The 24,374-nt window shown below is 41.3% G+C and overlaps 1 protein-coding gene across 8 annotated transcripts in view; it reads right to left on the reverse strand.

Annotated features, from left to right (window-relative positions):
• Window positions 1-16,210, reverse strand: part of tafa1b (TAFA chemokine like family member 1b) — a 129,507-nt gene extending 113,297 nt beyond the window's left edge. For 2 of the 8 annotated variants that reach the window (XM_076883809.1, XM_076883810.1), the window contains exons 1-3: window positions 14,661-14,895; window positions 13,163-13,299; window positions 5,614-5,667 (exon numbers count right to left, since the gene is read on the reverse strand). In XM_076883809.1, the coding sequence (XP_076739924.1) occupies window positions 5,614-5,667; window positions 13,163-13,286 (178 nt within the window). In that variant the 5' untranslated portion in view covers window positions 13,287-13,299; window positions 14,661-14,895. Of the gene's footprint in view, window positions 1-5,613; window positions 5,668-13,162; window positions 13,300-13,444; window positions 13,650-14,660; window positions 14,915-15,324; window positions 15,958-16,089 lie in introns of those variants that run through there. The other 6 variants (XM_076883812.1, XM_076883811.1, XM_076883814.1 and 3 more) reach the window with 6 other exon arrangements.
• Between the last annotated feature and the right edge of the window lie 8,164 nt (window positions 16,211-24,374).

Genomic DNA, 24,374 nt, shown 5'->3' on the forward strand with positions numbered 1-24,374 from the left:
CGTGCTTGTTTTGTTATTTAGTTAGGGTCTTAGTTGAGTTTTAGTCTAGTTTATGTTTCTTCTATAGCTCCTGACTCATGAGTCTTTTCCTGTCCCCTGTGCAGTCTGTCATGTGTCATTTCTGTGTTAACATTGTCAAGCTTGTGTTGTCTTGTCTACGTTCTGTTGTTTCCTGTTTTACTTTGAAGGGTCTGGTGTTCCATGTTCAGTGTGTCTAGTTGTACTTCCGCTGTGTCGTTCAGGTTCATTTGTGTCAGCTGTTTCCCCCAGGTCTTCTCATTTCCCTCAAGTCTTCCTCCATTCAGTGTCGGGTCGTCTGTTTTGTCAAGATTCATGTACTTAGTTATTTTAATTATTTTAAAGTTTCGGTTCATGTTCAGGTCTCTCGCCATAGTTTTTGCATGTACCTGTTCTGATTCATGTTCAAGTTTTCATGTTAGTGTTAGCTTATCCCAGTTGAGGTTTTAGTTTAGTTTCACCTTTGTTCACCTTGCCTTGTTTTTCTGTTTCGGTATTCAACCTAATAAATGGCTCACTTTTTGTAATACTTAGTTTCCTCTCTTCCATGTCTGCTTTTTGGGTCCACACCACAAACACACCAGCTGCTCAGCCGTGACAATTTTTCCTTCCCACTGTCACCAAGTGATTGCGCATGTCTAATTGTTGTAGTTTTCTCTGCATTATTGTACGGTCTTTACCTTACAATATAAAGCACCTGGAGATGCTGTTGCTGTGATTTGACTCTATATAAATTAAGTGGAACTGAAATTAAATGAATTAATACTTTTGTCCATATAGTGCAATTCATCTTAAATTTAAAATATAAAAGCAAGCAAACACAAAATAAAAAAAAATACAAATAACACTGAATGTTTTCACAGTTCTGGGACTGTGGGTAGAAAGCTAGGAAAACTAACTTCTCAAACTTTACTGTGCAAAACAAGATATGATTACACCTAAGCTAACCTAACTGGTTATATGCGACTGTACCTGAATGGTAATGTTAGCCAACATCTGTCTTAGAGTAATAAATAAATTAAAAAAATAATGATGCATAATAAATAATGAACATTGGATTAGTATTTCCTAGTTCCATCTCCTTCTGCTTATCCATTTCACGGTCACAGAACAGCTGGAGTCTGTCTCAGGTATCATCAGGCCAGAAGCAGGGTACATGTCATGTCATCAGCTGGTCACAGGGCTAACACAGAGAGACACTCTCACATTCACATATTTAAAAAATCAAAACAAACAAACACAAAAACCCCATTCAAATACAGCTTGCGCGTTGATGATTAACATAGCAATGAAAACAAGTTCTTCTTATTTTTTTTAAAGGTGTATAACACTGAAAATTCCTGTGAGTCACAAAAGGTAACAGCATTTGATAGAGCTGGAAGCTGTATGACACACATCTTAACACCTAGATACCATCAGACTAGGGCACTAACAAACAGAAGGTTCAAGGTTGTGAAGCCTTGTTGCAAGTCAAAGGGTGCTGAATGGAACGGATATATTTTCTGTTTCCATCTCAACCAACTAATTCCTTTTTCGGAGGCTTCCTTTCACACATTTCCTTTCCTTTGCCTTCACTAAGTATGTCTTTACCGCCGCACTTTTAGCATTTACTCGTCTACCCTTTGGTATATACCACCAACTGCATTATGCCAGTGTAACAAATAGTTATAGCTCTTTGGATTTGTACTCCCTTAATCCTGCCCTCGCTGATGCTTTGGGTGACATTTCTCATTTGCTGAACAGTTTAGAAAAAAAAAAAGAAAACGCTGTCTGCCCTCTCATGTGAAACATCCAAAATTGTAATAACATCACTATAGCAACATTCTGCTGCACAGAGACACAGTCTGGCGTGACTGGCTGCCAGCACGTGCACAGCTCATCACCACCCCAACAAACTGTTAAAAGCAGCATCCCCTGCTTAAGCCATGTTTCACACTAAGGTTATTCTCAGTCATGCAAAGAAACGTGAACAAGATGTGAACTTATCCAATATACAGCCAGATGGAAGAATAATGCACAGAAGTGTTGTTTAGGTTCATGGTCCTTCCACACGTTTGCCTATCAAAGGTTTAGTACGACTTACACTTTTTTAGAATAAATACACTGTAAACAAGATTTAAACAACTTGCATTTGCACAATAAAATCGTTTTTAGATAATTGCATTAAAATGCTTCAAAAGGCACTAAGGTCAGAAACATGGTTCCAGCATAGGGATGGAAATTAGCTGAGTGCCATCTAGCAGACAGCTACTGGCTACAGCTGCATGTGTCACTCTCAAAATATCAATACAGGTGTGCACAGCCCTAGTAAAACATATATTTAACCTTTAACACTATTTAAATTGATGTGAAGCTACAAAATTAGCAATAGAAACCAAATGCATTTTTAAACTGGGGAGTAAACTTTTCATTTCTGCTTTAAACTTGTGCATTTTAACATAACCATATGGAGACCGACTTGCTTTTGGAGCTTTTCAACTGGCCATGGCTTCCTTTTTAAGCCCCAGAGGTTGCCGCCTGGTTCTGCCTCTTTCACGCTCTACCCAGGCTCTACCCAGGCTCTACCCCTTGGCTTAAACCAAACAGTGGTTTTCCAGTATGAACGTATCTGACACAGAGACTCTCCTGTTGCGTGCTACATCTGAGAAAGGGCAATTTCGGACAAAGCCCAGGCTTGATTCTCTCTTTCGTGTGTGAAAACGGCTTAAGATAGTGATTGAATAGGCTAGTTTTATCCCTTTCTGCCAGCTCTCTGCCTGACATGCATTCTGCAAAAAAAAAAAAAAAAAAAAAGGAAAATGTAGCATCAAGCCAGACAAGTTCTTTTCAGTCCACTGACTGTATCACAAAACATTTTCTGTATTTTATTCAGCTAAATCAAAAACCGATGCTTTGATTGCACCCCAGAGAAGAGGGGGAGTTGTTTTGAGATATGAGCGTAGCTCTATGCAAGGGCTGTACCCAGTAAGACGAGGGAAGAGGTGGAATGTAACACTAAAAGGTAAAATACAGTATGTTAGCCAGAGGTTCTCCTTCTCTGTTCAGCAAAACACTACACAGATACGGTGATTCTTTGGATCTGCTGAGAGTGAAACTAAAGCCCTTTTTTTTCTTGACAAGAGCGGAGCACATTGGCTCAGCTATGAGTAGAATTTTCATTGCATGCTCTTGCCAAGTCACCCACATATACACAAATGTGGGACATAAATGGCTGAAATACAAAATGACTTGGGAGAAATAATGCAGCAGTTAGCTTGTCAAAGGAAATCGTGTATACAGCATGAATCGGGTAGAGCATTAACTGCATCAAACCAGAGTATCTAATACAGCCGCTACATTGTTTTAGTCATTAACCTTAGGTCTATACATTGACCTGCACAGTATACTTGTGCACTAAATCCTTAATAAAGACGTGCATCCTCTGTGTAGATATAAGCAAGGAAATAACTTTGAACCCGATCTTAGCTTGAATATCCCACAAAAACTCATCTGCAGCATAACAGTTGATGTTTTTGTTTGTCTTTCACGAAGGAGCTTAAGCTCACAGGCCTTGATGTGGACTCCACAAGGACACGGAGGGGAAAAAAATTGTATTATCATAAAAGATGAGGTGAGGGAAACTGTTTTGCATCGGTACTGTTCCAGCTCTCTTTATTTAGCATGCATGTGTGCCTCGCGGTGTATGCCTTGGAGAGGGCTGAAATCCACAAGGATGGGAAAAAGATGTTATGATCAAAGAGAGCATGCAAAGGTATTCCGTTCTATTAGCTCGGTTCCAATAACACTCTTCTTTTATACACATGTACGGCAACCTCATACTTTTGTTGATGCCTTTTGGGAGAAGGCTGAAAAAGTTCCTCGGAGCAGCCATTAATTCTCATTTAAACTCAACTCACAGAACTTACAGAAAGCAGGTCAAAAGGTCTTTTTGTTGGAAAAAGCTCAGTTCCTCAAACCACTTAAACCTCTGGGATGTGAGACGAGGAGGAGAAAAATCCTACACAGCCTGCCTGGTTGCCTGAGGTTCTAAATATTATTTCCTTGCAAACAAACGCACACTGCAAATTTTAAGATAATTGGAGCTAAGCACAGCTTTTTTGTTTCTTTTTTGTTTTTTACTAACACCTCAAATGAAACTGACATATAGGGGAGCCTGCGTCTGTACAAATAAGACTAATGTGCATAAGAATAATAAGAGATCAGGCAAATAAATAAAACCAGGATGTCCGGGGCAGGAGAAAGAGAAAGGGCACAGAAGAAAAGAATGAGGCAGCGAGTGAGATGCGCAGCTCCGCTGGGTCATTAGGCTAGAGACAGACACATGCAATTGCCACCTCATCCTTCATTCTCTGGCTCTCCTGGCCAAAAGGCACTGGGGTATTGAGCCATGTTCAGTGAACCTGACATGTGCTGCAGATACTGTGGCAAATGAAGATACACTACAGGGCCCATGGACACTAATTCTCCTCCTCCTTTTTCAGCAGTCTGTCACCATTGTTACTGTGTACAGTATGAGTGACTGGCATATTAATACGAGATGCAAAATAGCGAGAAAACTCTAAAACATGGTGGCTGGAGCAGATTAAAATATGATTTCCTGTCTGTTTATACAAGCATTTGGCTGTGTCCATCTCATGTGTCTTACTCTGTACAGCGGTGATAAATAGTTAGCTGTGACATCTCAACCTAACTTCCATTATTAGAGCGTCTGCTGTCAGATAAAGCTGTGATAAGACAATACAGTGGTGCCTCGGCCCAGCAGTCGCATAGATTCATCCAGACACATCAGACAAGACAAATAGACCTCAGCTAATGCTGACAGAGCATCCCGGGTGGAAAATTTAGACAGACTTTCAATCATTTGTTTGACAAGTGGGGACATATTCAAGCAAGAGATTTCGGTTTCCATAATTCCAAACCCCATAATCCATTTTTGTCCCATAGTCAGGGCTCGAATGACTGGACTGGACTGAAAAATGGAGTCTCCCTGGCAACAAATATGCAACTGAAATTTCATGTTATTAGAAGTGTGAAAGCAATTTTTGAAACACAGAAGGTCTAAATATGAATATGGCATGAGTGTTTAGAAGTAAGGTGTGCATATAAAAGGCAACAAGATAGGTTTCATTCAGAGTGGTGTTCGTGTCCACTTGAAGTCCAATATTCATTATGTTTTGGTCTCCTCTAATATCTGAAGAAGATATCTTATTTTTAGCAGGCAATTCCTTCACTACATTCACTAGCTGGTAGCAAACATTGTTTGTTTGTTTGTTTACTGGTGCAGAGAAAGTAGCATACAGTAGTTAAGCCATTTCCTGATGCAGAAACAGCATTATTAGAACTTAGAAATTTCAGTTGCAATGCATATTATACACACATACCATAGATGAGAATGAACAGACTGTTTTGAACTGACAGAAAGGCAAGATTAACTCAAAAAACCACTTCTTAGAACCAATGTACGGAGAAAAGCATCTCAGAAAGTACAACCTGGCAACCTTTCTTTTTACCCAGTTAGCATCGGACCTTGAAGCAGAAGGGCTACAGCAGCAGACTTAGGTTTAGAAACTGTGGTAACAATTTACACTGACTCACCAAAATTGGACAGAAGACTGGAAAAATGTTGCCAGGTCTGATGACTTTTGATTTCTGTTGAGACATTCATATAGTAGCGTCAGACTATGGCATAAATAAAAAGAAACCAGAGATCCTCGTATCAAAGGTTCAGGCTGGTGCTCTTGGCATTACTGTGTAATGGTACAGGGGATATTATTTTCTTGACACACGTTGAGCCCCTTGGGACCAACTCCCCATCGCTTAAACGCCACAGCCTACCTGAGTCTTGTTGTTGACCATGTCCATCTCTTTATGACCACAGTGTACCCATTTTCAAAAGGCTGCGTCCAGCAGGATAAAGCACCGTGTCACAAAGCTCAAATCATCTCGAACTGGTTTGTTGAACATGACATTGAGTTCACTGTACTTAAATGGCATCCACAGTCACCAGATCTCAATCCAATAGAGCTCCTTTGGTGAAATGGGAGATTCATATCATGGATGTGCAGCTGACAAATCTGCAGCAACTCTTTGATGCTATCATGTCAAAAATCCAAATAGACCATGTTTCCAGCATTTTGTTGAATTGATCCCACACAGAATTAAAGCAGCTCTGAAGGCAAAAGTGGATCCAGCAACTTTTATTAGGTGTACCTAATGAAGTGTCTACTGAGTTTATATATTAAAATAAAGTTGCATGCTGTCAAATGGAAAAATAGGATAAAAGAGCCTACAAATCTTTATTGAGCACCAAGAAACTGCAGAAGTTGTGTAATAATTCTCACATTGCCTTTCATGATGTGCTTTAAAGGAAGATTTTTAAGTATAACTACTTAAGACACTCAAAAGGTAAACTCCCTCACCGCTGCTCGCTCAATAAAACGAAAACAGAATTGATTACTTCAGACTAGACGCAATGTTTTTATCTGTGTACACTGCAAACCATCAGAGGGGGAACTGAGGGGGTGGGACGAATCAGTAAAATGGCCCTTTCCCTTGCATGAGCTTCAAGTTCATTGCTAAAACAGTGATGATGACATCATGACAGAATGAAACTCGTCTTTAGGATCTGTTTGCTGTCTGTTCACATTTGCCGGACAGTGACGACAACGACATGTACAAAGCAATGCACGATTTAAAAGCCTCACTGGAATGGCTTACCAGAAGAAGACCTGTAGCACGGTTAAGACAAACCTAATTTGACTGCCACTGGATAAATGAGTTGCTCGGGTAAAGTGAGACCTCTGCAAACAAAACACTGAATGAGTAACATTTGTCCCCTGCAGTGGTTTTAACTGATGCGGCGGAGTAGCTCTTTTGCATCACAATTACCTGGCATTGTGTCTTTTCGCTCCATTAGCATAAGCAACCCATTTCACTTCAGTGAGATGCTACTGAAGGGCTCGAGGAGCCCGGAGGCAATCGGGAAGCCGCACGTAGCTACTGTATGAATAAAGATGGCAGTGATGTATGATATAGTAACTATATGCTTTGTATAAATAGAATGGATGTGCTACATGTAACTGGACTACTCTGAGATAAACATGGGATAATAAGACACAGATGTGTATCTCGGTATGCTGCTAGACAGCTGGGCGATGTGAGACCTGTCTATTTTAATGCTCTTCACATTCTTAAAAATAATTGGTGAAGTGAGCCACCCATGCTCGATAGCACCTGCTCACTCAGTGTGTCACAATTATCTAACATCAGAAAAGAACAGGATCTAATCTACCATCTAATCACTCCAGGATTATGAAAAATACTCCCGAGCACACGCAGTTAAAGGCTTCAGATGGAAAAAGACCGCTCGCTGAGTAAATAAATCCCAATGACACGGCAGAACTCTCACAGGTGAATCGGACTACGTTTGTCGAGGGGGCACATGAAGCAGTGAATCTTCATTCATTCATTAATTAACAGACGCAAGTGGCATTTTCAATAAAGTCACAGCTGGTGACACATATATCAGTAAGGCAGATTGTACAATGCGACTGTACTGTGCAAAAAAATAAAAAAGTTTGACAGTTACCTGAGATTTGGTCATTTTAGAAGTGGTTACTCAGGAAAGAACACAGAGAAGCTCATCTACTTTTCCAGTTTGACACATTAGTGAAGCTCACCTCTAAGTGAATATCTGATTATGTGTGGAGGGGAGAAAAAAAAGTCAAGAAATGGTGCACAGGCGATAGAAAGCACCAGTTCAACCTACAGTCCTTTCTCCCCTCTTGCCGGCCATAAAACGCAGTGTAATAGGATTCCTAAGCTTTTCCAGTGACTGCTTCCACTATCACACAGACATTTAAGTGCACTAATCCATGACAAATTGTCTCATCTGATCCATGACAAATCGTCTGAAGGGCCGATAGAGACGAGGAGATGAAAGAGGGGTGGGCTGGGGAATGGGCGGCAAGAGGATGAAGAGTCGGTGGTGGCGGTGGTGGCGGTGGTGGCGGCGGCGGCGGTGGTGGGGGTGGCTGGTGTGAAGAGAGTGCTGCTCGGCACCTAAATGGTCAGACAGTTATTGCCTAGTTTTTTAGAAAGGTTGCTTTCATTACCTTGAAGGGCATGCTGTGTGATAAAATGTGAGTGATCACATAGCGCTGATGAGCTCTCCACCTAAGCCTGCCATTTTCAAAGCAATTATAATCCCATGTGGAGGTAGATTATAGGATTTCACTTCCTTTGTTGGCAAAAGGCCGGATTTGTAGATGTCATGTTCGCAAAACGAATGGTTCTAATTGAATTTGTGTGATATGTAATTTATGATTTTCATCACCCGGTAGTTACATTTAGGTTCTTTTTTTTTCTTTTTCTTTTCTTTTAAAAAAGACACACACAGACTGACTAAATATTCATTTACAAAAAAAAGATAACAGATAAAATTTAACAAACAAGAAAACTGAGCTTATTCAGAGGTCATACCAGAACCTTGCATATTATTGATTTAAATGTGTGTGTGTGTGTGTGTGTGTGTGTGTGTGTGTGTCTTGTACTGTACTACGTTGTATTTCTGCCAAGCAGATAAAAAAAAAAATCCTTTTCATCCACTTTGCAAAAATAAGATTAAGGCATCATCCATTCAAGTGACTGTAATTACATTGAATTTTCTTTTGCCATAAATTCTCACACTAATTAGTCCCCATCGTTTAATGAGGATGCAAATAAAGCTGATTCGATGACGAGAACGCAGCCTATGCGCTCCTACCTTCCTGTGGGTAGCACGGATGGATCGGCTGTTCAAAAGCACCAAAGTGACGAGATTGCCACTGTGCGTTCCTCCGCCTGTTCGCGCCGCTAACTCCGAGCTATTGTAATGAGGAGTGTGACAACTATGGAAATGAGTTCCAAGTTTAAAAAAAAAAAAAACTGTATGTGCGTTTGGTTCTTAAATCTGTGAAGTTAATTTCTTAGAGTTCCAAAGTGCTGCAAGAGAAATCGTATATCTTCTGAAGTAAAAAAAAATAATAAAAAATCAGTTCATACTGTGTATATGTACAGCTTCCAGATGTCAGTGCTATCCTCATTTACCAATCTGGCAGCTTTCCTAAATCCGTTTCATAGTTTAGGTTTAACACCCTGTATCCTGTCTGTTTTTTATCTCCCTAGAAAACTCCATACAGCTCACTGTTACATAAAGTTAGAGTTAAGCTCTGTGGTGTTTTGACAGGATGTGTTCTCAGAGCTGGAGACATGCTGCCTAATTTAACCAACATCCCTGCTTACGGTTATGCTGTTGCCCTTACTTGACCATGTGATGCATCTTGGCTAATCAAAGTAATTACGTGGAGGGGTTTTTATTTTCCACCTCAAAGAAAACTTCTACAGCGACAGAGCATTATGCCACATTGAACAATGAGCTCATTAAAATGCATTCCAATCATCTGGGATTAGACTTTACAGTCCATTTCAGATCAATGGATAAAAACATAACAGCAGCACCACTGCATTATTTATCAGCCTTTTCAGTTAGATCATAGCCCCCTTTTGTGTTTTTACATGTAACATGTTTCACGTCCATGAAAAAAATAAAATAAATAAACTTTTTTTTTTAAAATCAGTGCATTTACAGCTGACACTCACAGTTGATTTCATATTCCAATTGTTTTTTTCTCTGACGAACACCAGATAACGTAATTAGTACAAGTGCAGTTCTGTAACAATGCAGATACACCGCAACGCTGCGGCTGACGAGGAATTTGGAGAATAAAACCGGATCCTGTCAGGGTGTGACAGCCTAGTTAGTTTTACAGCTGCACCTGCTCTATTAGATCCAAGTCTCTCTTAAATAATAATAAATAATAAAACAAAGCAGCGGCTAAGGTGCTGTTATATCAAGACTGCTCCTCTTGGTATTGATATATTATAAACTGTACGCTGACTTCATGCATGCAGCAAGGGTAAATAGGTAGAGCACCTGCTAAGTATAACTTAATGACAAAACTCTTATCAGACAACGCATTAGGGAGCGTGTTTCATTTTATCATTAGGAGGCACAAATTCTCCATTAACTTCTGCCAGCAAATGCACTGACAATGTAAATGCAAATTGGTTACACTGAAAACCAGTACTATTTATCAAGAGTGGCCTGGTTTGTGCAGCAGCACTCTTGGCAGTGAGAACTTGTGCTCACTGTGCTGGCAGGTGGGGAGAGTGCATAGCCAGGCTTGTGTGTGTCATGTCACATTCAGCTCATCTGTCAATGTAGTGGATTATTTCTTGAGAGACCAGAATTGGCTTCCCAGAATCAGGGCACCATCAATCTTCAGCCGCACGAGCAGGACACGCGGGAGGCTGTGTGAAGCGGAGGCTCGCCGGAGAGAGTGCGGCGCCGCGCTTCCCGAGCAGGTGACGAAGCAGTCGGGCAACTCGTTACTCAATCGCAGCATCAGCCGTGTCTATGGCGATTTGTCACTGAAACGTTTGGAGAAATAAATAAACAAACAAGTGCAATGTGAAATCTTCGCCCAATCTGTGGTGCCTTATTTTAACGTGTGCTGTGAGTTACTGTTGCAGGAGGCAGAGAAGCTGATCTCTCAAAAACTGTTAGCTGCTTCAACAGGCTGGAAGATAACATGACCTTCACTTCCCCTCCTCATATATATACCCACACAGCCCCTTCGCTGTGGGTTTTTTGTTTGTTAGCTTTTGTACCACTCAGTTTCTCAGGCAGTCTGCCAAGCTGCATTCACAGAGCCACACAAAGTAATTTCAGGGCATGTTTTCTTTAAAGGTACCAACCTCCAATTTCAGCATCATCATCTCAATGAAATGTATCTTTTAAAAATTGTGACTTAATAGCAAACATAAAGCATGTTAGTCTAATGTAACATTATACTTCTGTTCACAAAATATGTTTCAGTGCTTCATGAGGAAAGCTCTACTGAAACTTAACTTGCAGTAGGACCATGCAGCACATGATATCATTCTTTAGAAACACAGAAACATCCGCTTATGGAAAACAGCAGAGCGTGAAAGCCAATGGATTTTTCAAGGCAAGACATCTCTTTCTTGCCACGTCCTACATAGCCATATCTATTTATATCTGAGGGTTCTGGCCTCAATGAAACCAGAGAGCTTCTCAAATTATAAAATCAATTCTAATTCAAATATTCATCATAGCATTTCAATTCTGAGAGAGGAGTTCTGGTTAGATCGGTTAACGCCACTTCACGGATGAGTAAGATTGATGTCAGCTTAATCCTCTAAAAAAAAAACCCCAAAAAACATGATATACAGTAAATTGTCCAGTCAGAGAACAGCAGCTGGAGGGGATGCATTCTGTGAGCAGTCAGATGTGATAGAACAATGCCTGCTGGGAAGTCTGCTGATTAGGACTGTAAAACTTCATAATACACTGGCAGACTAAGATTATAAGTGCATTGTTCTGCACTTGTCTATTTGTCTCTGTTTGTTAAGTTTTAAAGTTTTCTAGAAATTACTCATTGCACCCGTCTCAGTGAGAATCCCAGAGATGTTATTCAAAATTGAGTGGCCCAACCAGAAACACCCCAGTAACATGAATTAAATCTGGGTCAATCACCCATCTCTGTGTTTGAAACTTGCTACTGAAATGCACCCTAAACACAGCTCCAGTATCCCCACAGCACCCATGAGGAAAGGCCACAGCATAATGGCCTTAAAGACGAGACTTCATTTACATCCCTGTACCCTCCTCGGTGCAGTAAATGCATGAGTTGATCTGTCTGACAGGAAAAACCCTTCCCTATCACCATCTTGTGGTTGGATGCCTCTTCTAAATGTACAAGGAAGGGTGTGGAGGCCAACCACTACTCCCCCCCCCCCCCCCCCCCCCCCCCAGCCCCTTTGGGATCACTGCATTATTCAAAAAAGACATTTACTGAGCCATGCACTTCCTTGTACATCTTTGGCACCAAGCTTGACTTGTCAACCAGTCAAACCCAAAAAAAAAGGGAGGAGGAGGAGAAAGGAAAGGGGGGTAAAAAAAAAGAAAATGAAGGCAGCCTTTAAAAAATTCATTCTGAGCTCTCTATTGCTCATCCCTTACTGTCTTGTTCCAATTAACGGGGCTGGGATACTTTGAGAACTTTCTATCTATCATAGCTGGGATTTTCATGTGTCAGCTGTTCCACAGAAAAAAGTACGCCAGCTCTCTGACATGCTGCTTAAAGCCACCAATGTTCAACACAAGCATAGAGAATTCAATGCTGGATTTTTTTTTCCACTTGCTGTGCTTCAATTACTGTCTTTTTGCCTGGCAATGCAACACACACAAAAGGGAACCAAGCAGAAGATAGCATCAATGTTTAACAGCCGCTTGGCATCCACAGAAAGCTCCGCTCCACACAAGAGTTCAGCACAGAAGTCGCACTTATTGTTAGAAGCTTAAGGAAAGCACTTGCTTTGCTCTAAAAACCTTCGCCTCCAGTGTAACAGTTCTACATGCACTATAAGCGATTCTGGTAAGCTTCTCCGTAATCAGTGAATTAGAGCCACCTCTGTGTCTACCTCCCCTTTTGCCCTTACAGTGCAGCAAGGCGTCGGGCTTAATTGCCAAATGTTTCCAGTGCAAAAGAGGGGAACATAATTGTCATTTCTATCTAAGCCGCAGTGATCAAAGCTCCCCTGGCTACCAGCACAGTAATGGGGATTTCTCTCTACAGCTTGGCCTATTCGTAACAGTGTGCCAGCAAGATTCACGCTGCAGTAGTCAAGAATTCCACATCGCGACTGTGAATCATCGTTCCACTAGCTAACTCGGAGTGCTGAAAGGATGTCGTCCTCGTTGAGGTCTACACACAGAGATGGGGCGTAGCAGCCATATTTCTCCAATAGGTTGCAAAAAATGTATATGGGTAGGTTTGATTAAATTAACCTAGGGTAATGCATGATTAGAGGTAGCTGTCTTTGCTTATCTTGTATGACTGCGAGCACAGTGAATCATCTTGTACAGTACCGTGGCAAATCATCCTGACATACTGCAGCAGTGTCTCGCTGTTGCCTTTTAAACAGCCAAAGCTGACAACTGCTGCCCCATGGAGAGGGCACCATGTTTCACTGTAACAGGGTGCTATGAAGCTGAAATCTGACAAAGAGGGACACGTACCCAGGGTGAGAATGTCAGTGCGACCAGGCCGGGCCACATGGTGCTGTTGGATGGTCTGGTAGAGAGTTGCCTGGCACAGCAGCAGGAAGCCGAGGCTAATCCACATGGCCAACAACCAGGACATGGTAAGGCCGAGTCTGCAGGATGGCACGCCGCGGGGGAGAAACAACAGGGGGACAGGGGCAGAGTTGTATTACAGCATGTCTCCATATATATTTACAACACACACTGTGTTTATTTCATGTGCCAAAAAGACAAACAATGCTGACATCAACCACATACATCAAGACCACCGCGTCGAATACTGTCACCTGTTCTTTTTTTTTTTTTCAAAGTAACACAGCTAATGGGAAGAAAAAGACGACAAAGGGGCTTTGAGGGAAATCCCAGCGGTCAAACACAAACTTTAACATGCTAATATCACACCACAAAAAGGAGAGCAAAGAAACACGGGGGAAAAAAACACCCTGCCTCCAATTTTTTTTAGACTGTAAGAATGATTCACCCCTTTTTAGGAAAACCAGAGTTATTAAAAACAACAGCAAGACTGTGTTTCTAAGCACAGGCAGCCTTCTTGCAGATTTGTGCAGCGACTGCCTAATGGCTGGTGAGGGCCAGCATATGGAGACACGCCTTAGCCCTTATTGAATAATGAGGCTCTCCTCCTTTCCAGGTGTTATTAGGGCCTCTCTCCACAGCATACCCCCCCCACCCCCAACCAAGAAATGTGTCTTAGTGTGTTTAGAATTAGTACATATAAGGCTGAGGAGCTCATTTAGTATATTCAGACAAATGACAAATCACATGTTCTGAAGTGATGTCATGACTCTAATGTAACTATGAATTTAGTAGTGTTTGATTCTACCTGTCCTTTTACACTCTTTACCAACACTAAACCTGCCAATAAAGGAAAATCTAAATGCTCCAGTTTTCCAAATTAAGTGCCAATGATCTGTTCTGATCTAATAATACACTTTCAGAACCCCCCACCCCCTCCTGGTTTGATGTACATCTGAGATTAAAGCCATTAAGGTATTAAATGTTACCCATGTGTTCTTTACCCTCAGTGACATTGAGGCTGCTTAATATTCAGCGAAAATTAAGCATATAATTATTAACAGCACATTGTAAATCCCCACCCCTGCACTAAATCCATCATAATCCGGTTTTGTGGAAATATGAACGGGTCCTGTGGGTTTATTTTCCTTAAAAAAGAAAAAAGAAAAAGAAAAAAAAACATTAAAAAAAACTATCGTGTTCTTCTTATCGGGCTGCATTTATTATATATTCAAACAAAAAATTGCGCTTGTGTGCTTTGCTGTTTATTGCACAGACTTGGAGGGTGCACGTTCTGACCAAAAAAATAAAAACATCACCTGATGTGAACACACACAGTTTATCATCGAAAGGAGGAGGAGTATTAGTATCATTTTAAAGGAACTTAAGAAATAAAAACACACACAACCAGCTTTGAGGAAAAGCAGACAGGAAAACTCACGTGCATCTCGTTTTCCTTGCGGGAAACAAAAGAATTCACAAGAGCCGGTTTGGCTCTCACAGTTTTATCGCCTTAAAAGAGAGGCAGCCGCTCAACTGTGCGTAACAGGTAAGTCTAGCGTGAGATTTTAAATGCGGTTCGGAGCAGAAGCAGCAGACACACCTGCGGGCGCATAACCTCCTGATGCACCTGCGTGCAGCGTGGATTTAACAAAGTAAGGCGGTTTTATGAGCCCGCTCGTCTTAATGCTGCGGAGACAAGTTTAAGCAGTGACTCCCTAACACATAGACCTGTCTACCTGATTGCAATACACCGGGAGGAAATCACTCACCCTTGTCCGCTGGCTTGTAAATAGCCCACATCTTTCCAAGAACTATATTTGTTTAGTGCTTAGCCTGCTACTCCTGTACTGTTTATCTGGGGAGGTCACCTACCGCTATGTGGAACTATTCATTCTAATTCTAAACATAGGTGGAAACTTAGCATCTTGGTTCAAATGTATTCTTGAGGCTAGAAAAGCTTTTCTACTTGGACTCCAGCATATCTTTACATAAACCAGATGCATTTTTCAGCAGGCAGTATACTGTGGGGAATTAAATCAACAGCCCTCCTACCCCATCCCCAAACACCAAAGGTGCTCCATTCAAGCCCCCCACGCCCTTACCTGAGCGCTGCGTTCAGAAGCAAAGGAGTTCAGTCAGAATCACTGCCTGCCCAGCAGACTCACTCCTCAGTCTTAAATCCATCCATACTTGGGAGCCAGGGTTTTCAGCCTGAAATTCCACTAACAGATAAGCCAAACACTGCACAAAAGGGAGCTAAAAAGGCTGTTCTTTCCTTTCTATATATCCTTTTGGACCCCTGCTGCTCAGGTTCTTTTTGAAATCCTTTGGCAACACAAACAGTCACCAAAAGCAAAACACCCAGGGGTCTTTGTTACAAACTGGCCAGGATTTGAGGGATGGAAGGCTGATCATGTCACTGCTGTCTCAGCCACATTCGTGAAGATGTGCTCTCCTTCCTTCAGTGTCTCTTCTCCGTCAGTAAAACTCCTATGTTCTGTTGACAGGGAGCTAATTTACCCTCCTCACTTGTCGTCTCCTTCTCACGCGTGCAGCGGAAGGCTCCAGTGGAATGACTGCTCTGTCTGCTCTTGGCTGCATCCCCCCATTGAGAAGCAGTGCTGATAGTGTGAGCTTCAGTCCTCTCTCTCCAGCGCTCTAAGTAGAGAGTCTGTGTCAGACAGGCAGAGCGAATGTGAGTGAGTGTGCATGTGTGTGTGTATTACAATGTAGCCCAGCTGGAAAGCAAGGGAGAGAGCGAGAGAGCGAGAGAGAGCTGAGAGAGTCAGATCACACGTCTTAAAGCAAGACTACCCACTTCTGCATCAAGACTTCATTGGCAAATGAGGCATGCTTTATTAACCCACCTCTCTTTACGTCCCGGCTTCCCATCCAGAGCACTGGGAGACGTGCGAGTGTAGCCTTCAGCTCACTTTGAATCTGTTTGCGTCCACGTGCACGCCTGCGAGTGTGAGTTGGAGAGAGGGAGTGTGCGTCTGTTTTAGTCATCGCCCTCCAGCAAATTATCAGTCAAAGTGAAATGCTCCGAGCACAGCACTTTTAATAGAAGGCAGGGTGCCTCATCTCAGCTCTGCAATCACCATATTACATGTTGTGAGCTGGCTTTGCTCTTCCTCTAGTTTCCCGGTGATCAGCGAGGATTTGTTTTTTCCTTCTTTTAAACCACGAACCCTTCAGAAAACATCTTGCCACCCCTGAAACGAATTGAATGGGAAAGAGCCATGACAATAAATCTATTCCCTTTAAAGGAAACCCATCTCTTCTCTTCTTCTTCTTTTTTTGTATGCGTGTGAGTTGGTGTGGGTCACGTGTGACACGTGTGTTTGTATGGAGTGTGTGGAGTACCATTTCCTCCAATATACTGAATTTTCCTCTACAAGCATGAGTTCCTCTTTAATTCATCCTAATGTTAACCAGAGATTTACTGTATATGCCACTCCCACACACCTGCCATGACTGACTCACTCATAGTGTGATATTTCAAGTGAACCGTATGCTGCACACAAGAATACTCAGAGGGGCTAAATAAACTTGCAGACAGTGAAGAGAGTGTTGTTACTGCGGAGGAGTAATACAGATGAACTTGATGATGACTATCTGGATAATTCTCAGATCCGTGTTCCTACACTTTGCGTTCTGTGATGTGCGAGCACAGTGAAACAATCTATTTCTCTGTATGAGAGCTTTGTTGCTAAAAAAAAAAAAATCAGCTTTCTGATTGGCTGTGATTTTTGGGCTATCTTTTTTTTTTTTTTGTTTCAGCTGCTGGTCAGGGTGCCATGATTCGGGGCATCCTGGACTTATTTGCGCTGCTGTGTTATCACCTCTGCTTGTTCTTTACACGCCATAGTGGGATGTGACAGCCAGATGCACACAGCCCCACAGAGTTAAAATCTGCAGGAAAAGGGCTGAAGTCAAAAAACACACAGTGTGACAAAATGCCACATGGGGATATTATTCCTGCAGTGCAAAGTGCGGAGCAAGTGGGTAAAAAGCTGTTAAAATTACTCGTCTTAAGACTGAAAAATGTCGTGGATGCAGTTCAAGCCATGTGTTGCTGTTGTTTTTTCATAGTTCTGTAATAATCTATTGGGAAGACAGTTATGAATAGTGGCGCTGCCATCTGGATCTCTGTTGGGTAAAGCACACCACATGTTAAGTGACCAGATTCGCATTAGGCAGAAACTGCAGCGTAATTACCACAATGATTAGTGCGTCTACATTGTAAATGCGTATTTGCACAAAGTGGCTTGATTACTAATAAACAGGCTCATTTGTACATCTTTGTATTAGCTTTTTTTTTTGCATGCGTGTAAGAATTATTAATAGTACCCATGCTTGGATTTCATTTTGTCCTCAGCACTTAATGCTTTTATGATCTGTCCCATTGGACTAAGATGAAGGCGTGAAATGAAAGTCCTACAAACAAGCCTCAGTGGAGAACTTAGGACTGAAGGCATCCAGTTATTATGGGTTTCTTTTCGGCGTTGTGTAACACAAGTCTCCCATTTATAGCTTTATTTCTCTGTCGTTGTTATTTTGTCGCTGCCTCCTGTTTTTCATTCTGTGTCAGTCTGAGCTGTGCTGGAAGAATGGACCAGGACAACAGAATTTCACAGTAATTCTGGATTGTTGTCGCAGTCTCATTCCTTCCTGTCTCCCTTCTCAGGGGTTTCCATCATTTCCAAACAGCTGTCGCCGCAGCCCATGCCAAGACCTAACCACAACCGACCAGTCGCTGGCCAACTCTGTGTTTGGATCTGGGCAGACCTGTTAAACACCAGCGTTTGCCAGTATTCCTCTCTCAGTCCTCTTCTTTTTCATTCTGTCATTCTCTTTTTTCTCCCCCGCCTTTATGTTTTCCCCTCTAGCTAATAAAATTCTTCCTTTCAGATCAGCCAACAAGCTTCAATATGCACCCGCTAGCTGTACCAAAATGCCAATTTAAGCCCCCACCACCACCCCAGAAGCTTTCTGCTTTTCTTTATTAAATGAGCTTTGTGCTTTTCATCATTTCAGACTAGGAAAACAAAGAATTTCTTCATCTGATGTGAAAAGTTGTCGTGTTAGTAAACCTTTTCTCCAGAGTTATCGTAGAGTGACAGAGAGAGTCAGAGGAAAGAAGGGAAATAAAAGAACAGGGGGGAAAAAGAAGGAGATTAAGGCAAACGGGAAAATTCATTTGGAGGAACTGTGCCGCAGCACTCTTGCTCACTGATGGATGGTAATGGGAAGAAAATGATTAATGAAATAAAGAAACCTGATATATAGTAATAATTTATTTCACATTTATCAGAGCATCTTTTGTGTGCACTTCCTCACATGGGTACCTTACTGTAACAGCAAAGTGTAAAATGTAAGGTTAGTGGATATACAGTTTTCCAAACATAAGCCTTTGAAGCATTAGGTTTATCCTGTTTCTCATGTGTCAGCAGAACCGGTGAGAGTAAACACTAAAATGTCAGCATGAACTCCGAAAGGAAGAGAAATACTGGTTCTCACAAGCAAATTATTTCGTATCTACAAAGATGAATGTTTTGGGGTTTTTCTTGTTATGGCCCTAATTATATTCTCATTTTCACTACTAGACAAAATCAAGTCAGTTAGACACATTTGAATCCTGTAAAACTGAGCTATTTTTATTGATTGTCTGCTCCTGTTCAGTAGCAAATGCATACAACTGTATGTTGTTAGGAGGCGGTTATATAAACAGCAGATTATAATAACACATGTGATTCTGGAGTAAATTACCATCATCTATCCAATTCATTTCTATTTTAAGCTGTGTTTGCCTAAGCCACTTATTATGGCCTGTTTGCTTGTTGGGGCTCTTTTGAGTCACCAGCTTTGATTTGACCTTATACAAGTTTTCAGTGGAAGGGTTGTAATTTTCCATCACCTAAAGGCGATAGGTCAGCTGAGGATCAAGACCAGTTTTTGCAGTCTTCACGGTTTGAGACTGTCAGCCTGGAGTTCCTGACGTGCTGATAGCTAGCATGCCATCATTTGCAGGCAAGCGACACAGTGCAGTAATATTTCTTTTTTTTCTTTCTTCTAAAATGAAAATCAAATTGAAGAAATGGCATTTTGAGTGTAGATCCAGCATGCAGAGACATAATTACAGGAGTAATCAATGAGACTTCCATTGAGTGATCTTAAGGTAGCAGCCACACTGAAAGTTTCTGGACATGCCCAGATGGGCAGATTAGACTAATTCAAGGTTTAGGGTTAAGACCTGTAATTTTTATTGGCCTGGTTCTGGAATATTTTCATCATGGCTTCTAACTGGCATGCACAAGTTAGTATTCAACATTTCCTTAATAAGATGGATCTTGACTCATTGGCCACACTGTATTTGTTACAGTACCAAACATTTTGTTTACTACTGAGCTTTCAGTCCATTCTTCTGACATCACTCCATCCCTATATTTGTCAAATTTCCTTTTATAGCCGGGCATTTTTAATATTATCCTCCCAAGGCACGCTGAGCTACAATATGAACCCCACTTTTGAGGCTTGTGAAAGCAGGACACCAGACCTCACTGATGCTGATGAAAAGGTGCCAGGGAACTTGCCCAGCTACTTGCCTTTGTTAACAGTTGAAGGGAAATGCTCTGGCACATCACTCAGATGTGGCACCGATACCACCCCGTGCTCCACCCTGTGCTCTCAGCCACTGTAACATTGTAACTTCAGTGCCTCAGTTTATGATGTACGAAGTTGCTTTGCAGTACACCCACCTGGTGGTCCATGTCAAAACTTTAAAAACTGATCAGAATGCATCAAACATGATCTCATTTGGATTCTGTGCTGTTTAGCTAAAGATCTAATGCTGATGAAGGGTCTAAATTATTTCTACTTGACTTTGAGACTTTAAAGGAGTGTCAAACATCCCTGTCAACTGATCGATCACCTATCTCTGTAAAACTGACACTGAGCTTTGGATTTGTTTATGTCTCTGCCCCAGATCTTCTACAGTTTTGTATTGGTGTGCTGCTCCTTGGCTAAATAATCCATAGTCAGTTGCCCTTACGCTGGCACTGCAATCATTTATCTCTGATCACCAATTAGTTTCATGCCTTGTAAGGTTTTCTAAAATTTTGGTTATCCAGCTCCCTCCTTACATTGAGTTGTTTTCTATATCCACATCTCCCCACACACACGGAGACACACATATATATGATTATGTATCATGTCCTGATGTTTGGGAATTCTCATGGCTGTCACTCTGTATTTGTGACTAACAGCATGTAGTAAGCTGTGACAAAGCAGGCTTTTACATCAAAGGTAATGGCATTGGTAAAAAAAAAAAGAAAGAAAAAAGAAAGAAAGAAGGAAAGAAAAAAAATCACTCATAAAAATAATACGTTTATAATTAAGGCTTATTCATCACCATTTTTTACATAGGTATTCTGTTGTATAATGCTGATAACATCAGACAACATAATCGAATGATCTCCATAAATGCTACACATATCTACACACTTAAAGTTAAATTCCTTTTTAAAGAATCTCTGTTAGTGCTGCTATAGTCAAACTCCTGGGGAATATTACTCCCCACATATTTAATCATATACTACAGGTAGAAGTGAAAATAATTTGTGGGATTTTTTGTGTTTTGAAGTAGGTCAGAAAATCTGGGCTGGTAATGTACTGGGACTCACCAAGTCTCAGCAGGGCATAGTTTCCTTCTCTTGCCGTTTCAGGCTGGAGGAGTAATTGAGCACTAGGTGCCTCTACTCCTGGAGACGACTGCAGCCATGGAAATGTCCCCTCACAGACCAATAAAAATGTCCTCTCCCTCTTGCTGTAATTGGACCAGGGACGGTGGGGTTGGGCTGTGGCCCAAGGAGACCACCTGTGGAAATGCTTTGCTCAATACACCACTATTAAACTGATGAGGCAGGGGACTCCCTGGGAGGGAAAAAAAAAAGCACAGTAAAAAGAGTGATGCTGATGAGAACAAGGAGACAAAACAACTGCAACAAAACTGGAACATTTCAGAAATGCTCACTGCTTACTCAAATTGACAGCTGCCAGAGTTCTACAAATCTACTGAAAATCTGTCTGCCACCACAGATTGGGATTGTGTAGTGACAAGAGCTATCATCGGAATACAATTTCAATATGAACAATAGAATAAAAAACAAAACGCCTGAATACAACCAGTGAGAAGTCAGGCAATAACAGTAACATTAACAATTAGAGCATCAAAGTTAAATAACCTAATGTGAAAAGAGAACGAAATATGCTTTCCTATAAAAGTAACACTTTGATTACATTTTTTCAGCTAGGTTTTGGGGTTTTATCTTCCAGTTTTTTATTTAGCAGTGAAAAAGAAAAACCTGATGTCAGGTGTCTTAATTTTTTAACTACCCATGACCTTTATCAGTTACACCCTATCTTTAGATTACATGGTAACATGATTAAAAAATACAAGACTGACATTTTTTATTTATCAGGGAGAATGATTCATATCGAGCAATCACCACACTTCTATACACTGTATGGATATACTGAGGAGTTTAAGTGCTACATGCTCTGCAGTTGTGCTTCAGCAACTGTTTCAAATAAAATCATTCTAGGCTATTCCCACAAAATATCACAATCAGTGTGAAAACGCTGAAAAGAAGCGACATCGAGAGCATTCCAAAGCAGCAGGTGGTGATATAATCCTAACCATATAAAAAGTTTAGCTAATGAAAAACCTACAAATAATAACACCGGTTTTACGTTACAGTATAACCATGTATGCATCGGCGCTTGTGATTGGCCATTAGGGGATTCAATTCAGTTCATAATAATTATTCAGAATTATTTCATTTATTGGTTTTGCTACGTGTCATGCACTTTTTCATACATGCTATATGTCTGCATCATTTATGTTGCTCTCGCTTTAATCACTGATCACATTGGATGATAATAGCTGGAATGTAGCAGTGGACACCTACAGCCAATGATAATGTAACAGATGATAACAACCACTCTGTCAGGTTCTACAGGATAACTTCATCCTTCTTGTTTTTATTGTCCAATTCATCCATCCATCCATCCATCCATCCATCCATCCATCCATCCATCCATCCACCCAGCCATCCATTCTCTGCCATTTATCCTTTTCAGGGTCGCAGGGGGGAGGCTATCCCAGCTGTCTTAGGGTGAGAGGCAGGGTACACCCTGGACAGGTCACTAGTCTATCACAGGGCTAACTCATAGACACAGAGTTTCCAATTAACCTATCTCCAGAGTACCCAGAGAGAACCCACGCAAACACGGGGAAAACATGCAAACTTCACACAGAAGGACCCCGGCCTGATGGTGGAACTGAACTCAGGACCTTCATGCTGTGAGGCTAGAGTGCTAAATTCTGCGAAATTCTGAATTTACCGGATTTGAGCTTGCCATGTAACGTATATTCACACTAAATCCACTGAATTTAAAAAAATGAAGTCAACATCAAGCTATGATGAGGTGGCACTGATGTTTATAAAATAGAAAAGTAAGAAACTGAGTCAGATCTGTTTATTCTGATCTGAACAACTGGAAAAACTGACCTTGGTTTAAAAAAATAAATAAATGCTGCAAATTTTCCCAGTAAAATTATGTGAACAGCTGCATTAAGAATAAGTGAAATATTTGGACTAAAGACTTTTAATTTGTTATTTCAGCAACAGACATGTGGCCTGGCCACCGAGACTGGTGGCTATGAACCTGAGTGATAAAACAGCTTTGAAGCACAGTCTTCTTATTTTTATCTCTTTATCTGGCAGGACTTTGAAAATGTCACGCGTAAATTATAAGTGCAAATTTAAAAGCTAAAACCGTTGTGAGACATATCTTAGATGAGTTCAGCATTACTTTAATGGTCTGATCTGTTTCTTACTGTATTCATCAGGATGATGATGTAGGTCAGGCGTTACAGTGTCACAGCCTTTCAGTTACAGTCACCCAGGTCACACATGGATCAAAACCAAGGTGTTTTAACGCTCTGCATACAGGGCTGAAGAAGGTATGGAAGAAAAGGTTGAGATAAGAGGAAGAGGAGAGAGGGAGCAACAAGAGACAGAAGACAGAGAGAAGCTGCAGGCAGACAGAGTAAAAACACTAAGGCATTCACACTCAAAGCCCATTTAAACATTCATCTGGCTTCTCTCTTCTCCTGCATTCATGCTGCACAGCCAATTCTGGGGCGATAAGCCAGCTGTGTGCTTCTCAAGGTAAGAGAGTGTATAGAGCAGTACAATCTCTGGCTGATGCTGAGGAGGGACAGAGCCTACACACTTACCTTCCGTATGCTAGCTTTACTTCAGCAGTAGAGGAGGGTTTCATAAATGGATTATTCCGCTCAGTCACCTTTGACCTGTCTGGCTGCCTTCCATAATGGCTCAAGCTGCCTGTCCATCACTCAAAGAGAAGCAGAAAGAGAGGAAGATAAGAGGGGAGATGGTTTCAACCTGTGGGAAGGGATTAAACCCTCTGTTGCTTGGCTGTAGAGACACAGGGGGGCCAAAGTGAGGGATCGGCAACTGAGTTGTCAGAAACTGCAGCTGCCACCGTCTGTGCTGGTGACTCAGTAGGTCAGGGTAATATGGAGGAACTGAAGTGACCTTTTTCATCAACTGTGAGACAAGGCTGTTCAACATTTTCCCTCTGCTGACAATTATGATCTATCAAATGTGGCAGAGAAGCCCGAGGAGAGCCACTGAATGCCAAACATCCCGAGTTCCACCCACAAAGAACTGCATTTTCCAATGTGATTCACAGGAGCTGGAAAGGAACTTCCAGCCCTTCATTGAAAAAATACTGAGGATGACTCAGCCGTATTTGAAAGCATTGTTATAGAACACACATTTAGCAACTGACTCACCAGATCTAGATAATGACTGCTATTTAATTGAAAAAGTGAGTATAACCTGGAGAAGAATTATAGAAGCACATTTTCTCATTGCTTAAATCAGAACACTGGATATGTTGGAGTGAAAATCCTCTGTAACATGTCAAAAGGAAATTAACATGTTATATCACAAGTTTATATAGAAAATGATTACAAAAAAATATGCTCTTGTTGCCAACTCTTTGTATTCCGAAGGACCGTAGCTGGCCGTGACTGACAGTTGATGTTTTGGATGAT

Source organism: Maylandia zebra, linkage group LG5, assembly GCF_041146795.1.
Source record: "Maylandia zebra isolate NMK-2024a linkage group LG5, Mzebra_GT3a, whole genome shotgun sequence".
NCBI classification, from domain to species: domain Eukaryota; kingdom Metazoa; phylum Chordata; class Actinopteri; order Cichliformes; family Cichlidae; genus Maylandia; species Maylandia zebra.